This window comes from Cetorhinus maximus, chromosome 19, assembly GCF_964194155.1.
Source record: "Cetorhinus maximus chromosome 19, sCetMax3.hap1.1, whole genome shotgun sequence".
In the NCBI taxonomy this organism is placed as follows: Eukaryota; Metazoa; Chordata; class Chondrichthyes; order Lamniformes; family Cetorhinidae; genus Cetorhinus; species Cetorhinus maximus.
The window spans coordinates 63,132,675-63,145,010 of NC_135897.1; the positions used below are offsets into that span (position 1 = coordinate 63,132,675).

General features: G+C 44.3%; 1 protein-coding gene across 1 annotated transcript in view; it reads left to right on the forward strand.

The window, feature by feature from the left end:
- The window catches only part of mcf2l2 (MCF.2 cell line derived transforming sequence-like 2), a 396,665-nt gene that overhangs the window by 118,083 nt on the left and 266,246 nt on the right, over nt 1-12,336 (forward strand). Inside the window, exon 3 of the mRNA XM_078563948.1 lies at nt 9,789-9,872. Within this exon, the coding sequence (XP_078420074.1) occupies nt 9,789-9,872 (84 nt within the window). The remainder of the gene's footprint in view (nt 1-9,788; nt 9,873-12,336) is intronic.

Here is a 12,336-nt window from a genome sequence, read left to right on the forward strand (position 1 = left end):
TTAAATGAGAGGATTAAGCTCAGCAGTTCTAGTCCTTCCACAACAGGCTATGGTAAACACATCACTCTAGGTTGAAGTCCCTTCAGTTCCATTCTTGTTAAGCATGTTCAAAACTGCATTTCAAAGTACAAAGTCTGTAATCAGTACTAGACTCATATCCAGGTAACCCTAATGGAATGACAACATGGGTAGTGTTTTCACACCCTGCTGAGGAATGGAGGTTGATAAGGCCTGAAATTACTGGCACTGGCCAGCCTGCCAGTTTCGGGACCCCGTTCCCAGTGCCCACTCTTTTGGCCAAAGTGGGTTCAGGGCCTGGCAGAGCTACCTATCCCCACAAGGCGGGTAGATAATTTTGCTCATTAAGGTCCTTGTTCAGGGCACCGAAAGGAACCAACGGTGATTTTCCAGTTGGCTTCCAGTATTCCAACATGACAGTTGTCTGGAGAAGGACAGCCGGTGACAGGCAAGAGGCCCAGTGCTCCAAGCAGGTCTACAGGCCCTCCCTGCCTGGCAGTGGTGCAGCCAAAGACCCCACTTTAGAGGGTTACCCTCATCACAGTGGTGGCTGTTTTTTCTGCTTTCTGTTTAAATTTTTTAAAAGTTGGTGAGGAGGCACCTTCATGTTGAAGTGCCTTCTCAGTTACTTACCCTTGAATGCAGCTTGGCGCTCCTTCCAAGCTGGAAGGCCCCTGATTGATGCTCTAGCTTCAAGAGCCCACCTGTTGCCCTTAATTGGGCAGGGATCCTGTCTCCATTCCAGTTAAGGGGCCATACCCATGAAAATCCCAGGTCAGTGATTGTCTCCCTCTGGGGATAGGTTTGGGACTTGGGGCAAAAGTCAAGACAGTTTCCAAAGTGAAAATTCAGCCATATGTGTCAATGAAAAAACTGCTGTAGACTATGGCTGGAATTTTCCAGCCCCGTTGGCATTGGGTGTCATAGCAGATTGGGAGGGGGACAATATTTCGAGAAGGCCAAAACTCGGTTTTAAGCCGTCATGAAACCAGTTTGCAATCGTCCACTCCACCCGTCAATGGCGGGCCACATTTCCTGCCACAGCACGTTGGGAATGTTATTTTAATACATTTACATCCAATTATAAGCCCTGCTCGCCAGAATTATTCTTCCCACATCAAATTTACTGCCCATGTCAGTGTGACTTCAGAATGGTGTGCTTCACAACTGCCTTTAAAAGGTGTGTACTTGGCAACCTGAACTTCCAGGGGAACTTGGAACAACCTTGCATGCATCGTCCATAGGACATCAAGGAAGAAATACTGCGCGTTTGTGGGGTGCACAGGCAAGTCGCCTTTTCCCAACTGACTTTCAGTGCGGCATTGGGGCAAGGGCTCCAGTTCGGGTCGGGCCCATTGGTGGCAGCACAGACTGAAGGAAGTACACCAGCACGTGCCAGGGTGGGGGGGGGGATGAGGGACGTGCCATGCACTTTGAAAAGCTTGCCAAAAGTGAGCATCCTTCCGCAGTTGAGACCGTTCAGCAGTAGCTCCGTTCACATGCTTGGAGTTGGGCCTCTGAAGCTTTTCTACCCACTCAAGCAATGCAAAAGCATGAAAGTGCCACCAAATGCTCCAGAACTTTTCAATCCTCGGATGCAAACTGCAAATTAATGTGCGTTTTAGGAAGCAGCAGAGCAATTGTCCGACTGGGCAAGTTGTAGAATCCCCTTGTGAAAGGTGGCCATGGTGCAGTCACTGGTGGACAGGCTCACAGCCCCTTGCAATGTCTTTATTAAGGTTTGGACCAGTATCCATTATGGTTCAAGCTAACAGTGCAACGTTGCAGTGCGGGTTAGAAGAATGTCTGAGCTGAGAGCACAGCATGAAGTCCAATGGCCGAACCTGCTGCCAACCACTCAAGTGGAGTGGGCAGAGGTGGATGGGGTTTTGGACAACCATGAAGTGCACTACACACTGGCAATCCAAATGGTGGCCAGCACTCTCCTGCATGCATGACGGGGCCTTCAAACTTAACCAAGACAGGTTCTTAGGACACATAAGCTAACCCATGTGTCTCTCTCTGTGATCCTGCAGGAGCAGAACATCAGGATCATGGAGCCTGGTGATTTACTGGTATGCCTCATGGCTTACAGAGAGCAGAGAAGAAGAAGAGGAGAACGGCGGAGGCGCCTGGCTCAACAAAGGGAGGAGCACCTCCCTCAAGATGAAGGGGCAGCAGGACCTGCTGCGCACACAGCTGAAGATCCACAGAGAGCCTTCGCTCGTAGGCGCCTCACTAATCCCAAGGTCTGTAAATGGTGCTTGTCATTCCTGCAGATGACCGAGAACCAATGTCGCCGAAGACTGCGCATGGTTTCGGTGCCTTGGCAGGTCCAGTGGAGCACTGCAATACAGTCCAAGAGGGTGTTGCACATCATCGTTGCTGTGCGCTCCACAGCCTGGTGCTGCAATTTGGGGGGCGGTGGGGGGGGTGACCTGGCTGAGGAGGAGATGGAAGAGCTGCACGTATCCTCCGATAAGGAGAACATCAAAGAGTGATGACAGTGATGAGGTCCTTGAAGGCGAGGATGCCGGCGATCAGTCCATCACACTGGTCAGATGAGGCAGGCACGTTCAGGATGCCCTCCATAACCACAAGATTCATGGATGATGATGACAAGATGCAGTGAGGACAGTCCTGACATCATCAGTTTGAATCTGTGAACGTTTGACTCCTGTGTGGCTGATGGCAGCGCACATACCCTCAGTGCTCAGGCTCATGTCATGGAGATGCAGAGGAGGCCCTAATTGTTGCTAGATTCCAGGAGGATGATGATGACATGCAGTGAGGTCACTCCATAGATCTTCACATTGCGACTGTGAATGTCTGACTCCTGTCTGGCTGAGGGCAGCTCGCCTGTGCTCTGTGATTAGGGTCATATCATGGAGGCACAGCCGTGAAACTTTAAATGCACCTGATCCTTTGTCAGCCTTCAGCACCTGACCCCTTCAGGAGCACAGCGTCACCGGTTACAGATGCTGAAGAGATGGGGGCCAGCCCCACCTCAAAGATGCTGAGATCACACACAGAGAATGATGCAACTCTGTGACGCTTGCACATGCTGGATTGGTGACCTTGCTCGCTGATCTTCACCCAGAGCGGGGATAGAGGACTTCACAGCGGCCCTCCACTGCATCCAGTAAGCGCCTGAGGGAGGCATCGCAAAATTTGGGGGCAGCATGTTTCCTCCATTTGGCAGCCATGACTTTCAAGCAGCTTCCAAACCCTTAGAGAGAGCTAGCTCTGTGCAGGGGCGCCCTTTAAATATGGTGCCCGGATTACTGAAGAACTGAGTGATGGCGGGGCGGGCGAATCAGAGGCCACCCCACCAGCGATTCAGCGTGTTTCCCGGAATGCATTATTAATGAGGCAGGACCTGCCGGGAATGGTACACAACCATGCGAAAACCCACCATTATGGCTGGTGAGTAAAACATCCCTTTTCTCACTCTGTGCAAATCTGGGACGATTCCATCTGTGTTGCACACTTATGTCTACAAACCACAGAGCCGCAGAAGGAAAACATTTAACTCTCTAACTTCAGAAGTCAGCCTCATGGAAAATAAATAGTAAAGAGCATACATTTATATAACACCTTCAACATTCTTAGATGATCCCATAGCAGTTCATTGGCAATGGATAAACACCTTCCAAGAGTAGTCATAGAACCGTAGAGGTTTACAGCACAAAAGGTGAAAATTTGGTTCGTCATGTCTGTGTTGGATCTTTGCCAGAGAAATCAAAAACTAATTCCACTGTATCTTCCTTTCCTTCAAATATTCAGTTTTCCATAAAAAGATTTGATCACGTTCTATGGAATACGTAGAATTTGTGTGATTGAAACACAAAAGCACTCCTTCTCCCCAAGCTACAAACCAGCTGCATGAATTTTCTGCCTAAAAGCGCATGACACTGTATATACATGTAAGATCTGGAAAAGTTAAATTTATCATAGTTAAATTCCACAACGAACTACAAATTAACGTTTTATAGTTACAGGCATGATCATGCAAGCTGCATCTTGTTCATTTTGTATGACCTTTTCTTCAACAACTAAAAGTTAAAGTTGCCAAATAACAGTTAAACGTTTCAACAGCATAAGCATCATGTTTCTTTTCTTGACAATGATGTTACATTTGATACAAACCACTGGAAAACAATTATTTCAATTTGTCTACAGACCAGTCTTAAGAGATATGCCCATAATCATTTACACTAATTAGAATTAAACTTACATGCCCCTGACAAGAAGAAGATAGGCATCACACTGATTAGTTGTGGCTGGACTGGTCATTCTCCTTTGTTGAAGGGTCAAACTCAGACAAGAATGGCATCTTTTCTAGCCCATGGGAAAATTGTCTATCGGGTGAATCCAAACACTGTTTTAAACTGATTACAAAGAACTACTAACCTACATTCTGTCATTTTCATTGTAGGTTCAATGCACTCTCTGGTCATGAATTCCATGAATTGGCTGTTAACATAGCTGTAGGGTTCCATGTGGACCAGCAATCTGCCAGCGCACTGTTTAAGGGGATATTCTTCATATTGCACTGAGTGTTAACAAGCTATTTTTAAAAACATGATATTAAGATGTGAGCAACATTGACAAGGTCATACTTATTTTCACTGAAAAGGTAGTTTGTGGGCCTTCTTCATATGATGTTTGGTAGTCAATTCAAGGATATTGACCCAGTAATGATGAATAAGTGGCTTAGACGGTTGGTGTGTGGTTCAAAATAACACCAACATCGCGGGTTCGATTCTCATTCAAGCTGAGGTGGACTTGGGACCTACCTCCTCACCACACCCCTGAGAGTGAAAGGCAACAGCAAACTACCACTGACAAAAACTGACAAGAAAATGGCTCAGGGTGAAGCATCAGCAGACAATGAGTCTTTGAGCAGAGCTCACATGACATGAATGAATGGCAGTGATATGTGTCCAATTTAGGATAGCCTGTGACTTGGAGGAGAACTTGTAAGTGACGGTGTTCCCACAACTTGCTGTCCTTGTTCTTGGTGTTAGACATTGCGAGAAATGGAGGTGCTATCAAAGTAAACATGGTAAGTTAACCCACTGCATTCTGCAGATAGTACATACTGCAACCAGTACCAGTAGTGAAGGGGATGGATGATGTTGAGTTTCTTGACTGTTGCTGTAACTGTACTGATCCATTCAAATTCACATTTCTGGTTTAAGTCTTCTGGATGGTGGAGGAACTGAGCCATTTATTGCAAAGTACCCAGCTCACATAGCCATGGTATCAATATAGTTGATTTGATTAAACTTCTGGTCAGTAGTGACTCCCAAGATCTTGATGGTGGGGAACTCAGTGTTGGTGCTGCTGCTGCAGGGTAGGAAGTATTTGAGTTTTGTCTTGTAAATGGCTTGTCACTTCTGTGAAGTGTTACGGACAGGAGACAGGTAGGCAAACAGCATTTATTTCTTCTCAACCACCTGTCCGTAAGCAAGTGTTTTGAATTATTTTTAAAGTATGCAGTGGCATGGTTTCCCAATCCCTCAGTTTGTGTGATCCATTTTACTAATAATCCGCAGCAAACTCATGTTATGATTAACTTAGAAGGTTTATTTCACATTCAAAAAAATGGGGGAGGAGTGTCCTCAACTTCCCACTCCATTGTACGCGCACACAGCACAGGGGGGATAGAAAAAAGGAGCTTTACAGTACAAGAACCATATAAATGAATATTAGTTCACGTGATTCCCAGAGTCCAGAGTCAGAGCCCAAGGCAGAATTCTTTCACATAGGAGTTTGAGTTCAGCTGGGTGAGGACAGAAGTTGTAGAGTTCACTTTGCAGTTTGGCATGGATAATGCAGATGAAGTAGGTACACAGAGACTGGGTCAGTTCTGCAGGCAATGGTGGGAAATCTTCGAGCAGAGACAGACTTGGAGGAACTGAGAGGTGGTAACTGCTTGCTCAGCCAGGTGGCTGGAGTCTTTTCCAGTTGATGTTAAAACAGCAGTCTGAGGATTTCTCAGTTCTCAAAGAGAATTCAGAGATTTCAAAATGGTCACTCGAGTCTTGTGACCTTTCCTCATATTGAGGGTCTGCTGGCAGGTAGCTATTGCCTAGGCAGACCCACTGACTCTGCTAGAAAGGTGAGCTTATCAGAAGCAAATAATGTCCCTTTGTCCCCTTTTGAAATGGACCTGGACAGTCCCAGGCCTGAGATGAGTCTCTTAGCAGCTCTGCAGGATTAATAAGTTTTGATGTGTGAGTCTACTGGCTTCATGATTACTTGAGGTCTGTACAATGAGGTGTGAGATACCATGGCTGAGAAAAGAATTATTTTGTTTTTGTAACTCATGGTAGTTCCTAGAACAAAGGGCCAATCCTGTGTTCATGTGACTTGAAGCAGCCAACTTTTGGTTGAGCAGGAAATCCTTTTTTAAAATAAATAGCAATAAGAATAAAATTCTGGATTTCTTTTCCAGGCACCCAAAAGGAGCGAATATCATCCACCACTCTCAGCCCAAATATTGGCAAGGATTTAACGAGGATGTCAGGGGTCTCACCCACCAGTTGGAGAACTGATGGGAGTCCTGCATTGCTTTTCTCCAGCAGGCCACACACTATTACATTCCAATCAGACACTTACCTGGCAGCGTTGGACCTACCGTCTGACCAAACCCTAAGTAGGATGGAGATTCCACCCCCGAGAGCTGTTGGCTAATCAGAGGCCGACAGTTCTCCAGTACTGGTAGCGCCACTGGGAGTGCTGGCCACTAGTGATACTACCATGGGGCCTTCATCAGGGATTGCCGATGGATTCCTGGAGAGAGGTGGGTGTCAGTAGGTGGGATGGGGGTCATGGTGAGGGAGGGTCGCTGGCGAGGTTGGGGGCGGGGTTGGGTGTCCAAAATAAGGGCAGGGATCCATCCCAATGCTGGGTCCCTCAATGAGGTACAGAGAGTCCATGAATGAGGAACAGCCCTGTCGGCTGCTGGCAAACCCAACAGGATTTGCTGAGCAGCCTTCCCAGATGCCGAGTCCCCTGCCTGCCACTGGTTGAATACCAGAGGTGGCTGGATGAGGCCCTTAAGTGGCCCTTAAGGGCTTTTATTGGCTTGATTGGAGGGAGGCAGGAGGGTGGCAGGATCTCCACCCCATATACTCCTGCACGACCACAAGACCACCCCCTCTCCCCGGCTCTGAACTTGCTCGGGGGCATCAAATTCCACCCATTGTTTCCTGCACTCATTCTAAGCTGCTTGAGGATAATAATCTTCATGGAGCTCCTTCCTTCTGAATTAGTCATCTGATTTTCCATCACCATTCACAAATGGATGCGGTACAACTAAAGCACTTTACTCTGATCACTGGGCTGTGGAACTGCTTAGATCTGTCTATAGTCTCCTGCTTTTGGTGTTTTAACATGTAGACAGAGTCTACTGTAGCTTCACTAGGCTTTCTGAGATGTACTTGATGTTGCTCTTGGAATGCCTTTATAGACTCTCTATTGAACCCGAAATAATCTCCTGGTGTAACACTGATGGAGGAATGAGGGATGTGTCGGGCTACAAAGTTACAGATTGTGGTGGTTTTGACATTGTAGTGTCTCTGAAGTGCCTCTTTTTAGCCTGTTTGATCTATCCTTGGACTGTCTCCTTTACCATGATGATAGTGGCACATGGCACAATGGAAGGTTTCATCACTAGAGGACATGGTCCACAGAGACTGTGCAATGGTCACTCCCCCTAAGATTGTTATGGGCCAATACCTCTGTGGCAGGTAGGTTGGAGAGGACAAGTCAAGCAGGTTATGAACTTGTATCACAGCTAGCCCTATCCAGTATTCACAGATAAACATTTTCTACCAATGTAACTAGCAATAGCAACAACAACTTGCATTTGTGTAGCACTTTTAACATAGTGAAAGTCTCAAGGCGCTTCAATGAAGTGTGATCAGAACCAGGGATCCTTCCTGAATTCCTACCCCATACCTGCACTTCCTTGAAGATCAGTTGTAGTGTCCCTACCACTGTCCCGGCAATGAACAGCTATCGACACCAGCCAGGTGTGTGTGGCTCAGTAGCATTGATCACTAAATTGTCAAATGGAGTTGTAAAACGTTCATAGTTTTAGCCATAACAAGCACAATAAGTGATTTGAGAAAATTATATTTTACTTATGAATTATAACTTCAAAACAAAAACATTCGTAATTTTTCTAGTATTACTTACTCTAGATGAACTAAAATAAAGTTGTAGTATAGGATGATCCAGCTTTGAGTCAATATTAATTGTCCAGTGCTAATATAAATGAGGTAAAATATTGTCTTGCTGCAGAGTGCAAGGGCTAGTTGTATGAGTATTTATGTTTCACCCCCCATTCTTTGGGTATACAATGAGGTACAAAAATATAAGTCTAAAATTGACACTGACATCCTGTAAAACACTAGTGAGATCAAAATGGAAGACTCAGTTCAGGACTCTGTACCCAGAAAAAAGATAGAGATGTTGAAAAGAAACAGGCATAGTTTCACTTTACTCGAATTTTGACAGCTTTTATTATTCATTATTTTAATGGAAAACATCGAAATGCCAGCAAAAGAAATGATTTTATTTTTCTTGTGAATATATGAGTGTAACATTTTGGAGCATAAAGTGCCCCATGTTATCCGCACAGCAGTGAAGTTCAGTATTTTTCACTTACTGTATGGCACTCATTAGTGAGAGCTTGCAGACATAAGCAGTGGGCACAAATTTTTAATTTAGTTATGTTCCTAATGTTTCTGTTCACTGCTTTCACTTTCTACTTTCTGTACCAAAATAAACCTGATTTCAATTTTCTTGGATAACCATGTGCGTATTTCCTCTGCAATTTATTAACTTGTCATTTTGAGTAACATGCAGCCTTGCAGTCCGTTCTGTCAAGTCATACAGAGGTTACGCGATTATGCTGCAGCATTCACTAATTTAAAATCCAATGTTGCTGCAGTTTAAATCACATGGTACTACATTCTGGTTGTTGTGCTGCTCTGCATATAATCATCCTCTTGGTCTTAACAGTAGCCATTAGGGCAATTATTTAGATTTCGAGCACAGTTTGAAGCACCATATGAACAAATGTAATTTTAACAAAAGCAGTATCTTGTTGTAGTGTGTATAATTATTGATAAGAGGAACCTGTAATTGCTGTATTTATTCTGTTGCATGGATGGATATAATCTATATTTATGTTTAATAAGGTCTAATCAAGTTATTCTAAGTGGTATTCCCTTTTTATAGTACTTCCCTTCTACAAAATGAGCTGTTTGCTTGCTAAGATAAAAATGGCTACAAAGAGGAAATACTCATGGCAAAAGAATGGCCTTTAAGTTACACACAGCTGAAGCCATTGGAAGATGGAGCAATAGATTCTGATAGTCTTGTTATGAAAAGGTGCTCTGTCGGGAAAAACAAAGTATTTATTACAATCTGACTGGGAGAAAATTTAAAGTACATTTTGATCAGAGAACAGCAGCCTAGGTTCAGCTGATTTATTTACTGCATATACTCTTAAATTGTGTTCACTTAATTCTGAAACAACACTGAATATAAGTACGTGTACTGAAGGCAGGGAGATTTTTCCAAAATATCATGACACTTCTGAGTAATAAAATAACCTTATGACTGAAACCTAAGTGGCATCTTGGGAAATCGTTGTTGTTTTTAATTCCTGAACATTTCTCTTACTTGACAATGTGACTTTGTCTCGGTCCTGAACCTGACTCACTGGATTACACTTACTCTCTCCACAGATGAAATCATGCAACAAGAAATAAGACCCCTGCTTGCGGCTGATATTGTCGAACAGTTACAGAAACAATTTGCTATCCTATCAGGTGGGAAATTAGAAGTATTTTCTTCTTTAGCGTTGTTGGGGTTGTCTGGAACATGATAGAAAAGTTTCATATGATGGTTAATGTGGTGCAGTGCTACAGGCAGTCAGCTAAACTCATGATCTGCTTGGCCTCATATCTAATGATCAATCCTTGTAGAATAATATATTCATGTTGTACTTAGCTAAAATAACCCTGAATGTAATGTACACGATAGAGAATTTAGACAATTTTGCATTTCTCCTGCAGTTTCCCTGTTTTGTGGTTTAACCTTAATTAACTTTTAGCTATATGTTGAAAGAAAGATGGAAAGATTTCCATTTATATAATGTCTTTCACAATCTCAGAACATCCTGGAGTCATAACTTTCTTTTTAAAAGTATAGTCGCTGTTGTAATGTAGGAAACACAGCAGAAACTTGATGCCATCCATTTCAAAACAGCCCACTTGATTGGCACCCCGTCCACCAACTTAAAGATTCACCTCCTCCACCATCAACGCGCAGTGGCATCTACAAGATGCACTGCAGCAACTCAACAAGACTTCTTCAACAGCACCTTCCAAACCTGCAATCTCTACCACCTAGAAGGGCAAGGGCAGCAGATAGATGGGAACAGCACCAACTGCAAGTTCCCTCCAAGCCACTCACCATCCTGATTTGGAAATATATCACTGCTCCTTCACTGTCGCTGGGTCAAAAACCTGGAACTCCCTTCCAAACAGCACTGTGGGTGTACCTACGCCACATGGACAGCATGGTGACTCACCACCACCTTCTCAAGGGCAATAAGTGCTGACCTTGCCAGTGATGCTTACAGCCCATGAAAGAATAAAAAATGAGCTAATTTGCTGGCCCACAAACAGCAATAAGATAATGACTAAATAATTTGTTGCTTACTTATGGTTGAGGGATAAATAGTTTCCAGGACACCAGGGAGAACTCCCCTGCTCTTATTTGAAATAGTGCCAAGGCACCTTTCACATCCACTTGAGAGGACGTCGGGGGCCTCGGTTTAACATTTCCTCTAACAGACAGTTGAAAATTGTAGATGTACTCCTAAAAGTAGATGCACCCCTAGTTATATAAATATTCTACCCATAGTATAATACTGATGACTAATCCAGGATCTGCAGTGATGGTAGCAGTAAAGCAGATTGTTCAGCATTTCTGACTTCAGAGCAGGAGGAGTTGCAGTCTGGTGGGACAGAGAATAGAGAAAAAAAATTGGTAATGTTGTTGAATAAATTGCTATGTTAATAGAGCAGGGTCACCAAATTCAACTCCATATCACTCAGTTTTTTAAAGTTACGTGTGCCATTTTGCTTCCAATACGGTGTGCATGCATCTTACTGTTGTGGCGCTAGACGTGACAGCTAATAGTTTGAGTTGAGCATTAGCGCATGCACAGGGAGTATCTGCTAGCAGTAAGCAGAGTAGACATGTAATGCTGATTTGACACCAGCACTGTCATCTAGGAGCTCAACGCTCTGGCTAACAACCTCTCTTAACCTCTCACAGCCGAACACAAAGTTCGGCAGCAGGAAGGGCCCTGCCACAAGTGCTATTTGTAGGGATCATCAAATGCTTTCAGCTTAGTAGCTGATTGATTTCTATTGGCTGCTACTGTAATTGTTGAAGTGGTTAGTGATTTAAAGTTGATAATGATTTAAAGTTGCTAAAGTCTAAAGACAGTGGTGTAACATGTGCTGAAGAACTTTGTTCTGACTTCATAGCTTCTGCACAGACTAACTGCTCCCAGACATGGGTACAGTCATATACATCCCCCTTGGATGAAAAGCAGAATCAACACAGAGCAGGAAAAGCTGCTGAAAGAAGAGGAAGGAACGGGAGAAGGGGCAGGAGGCTATATCCAACCAGGTTGTTCAGGGAGCTATTCTCTCACCTGAACCTCAACAGGGAACAGATGTCTTTGCTTCACTAGGATGTCTTCACTGAAATCTGTCACCTGTTGCAGCCACTACTTCAGTCTCAAAGCAGGGCAAGGACAGCATTGTCAGTAGCTTTGAAGGTTATCGTGGCACTGAACCTAAGTGCATTGGGCTCCTTTGAGGTTGGAGCAGGAGATCAACATCTTTAAGTTGCCATCCATTATTCCATACGGAAGGTCTCTGTATTACAAGAGAGCTGAATGCATTTTATTCTCTTATCAGAAGAAAGCAAGTGGACTGACCAAATGATTTTGCAAGGACCGCTGGTTTCTCCATGGTGCCAGGTGCCATTGACTGCGTGCACATTGTTTTGCAGGCACCGTTTCAACTCTGAAATATACAGGGATTTGACGCCACCTGGTGTGTGACCAAATGCAGCATATCATGCAGAACAACATCCAGTATGCTAGCAGTAGTAATGATGCCTTCATTCTCTAGCAGTCCACTGTGGCATCTGCATTTGAGACACCATGACAAACAAGAGAGAGAACTAGGCAACAAGGCCTATACTTTGGCG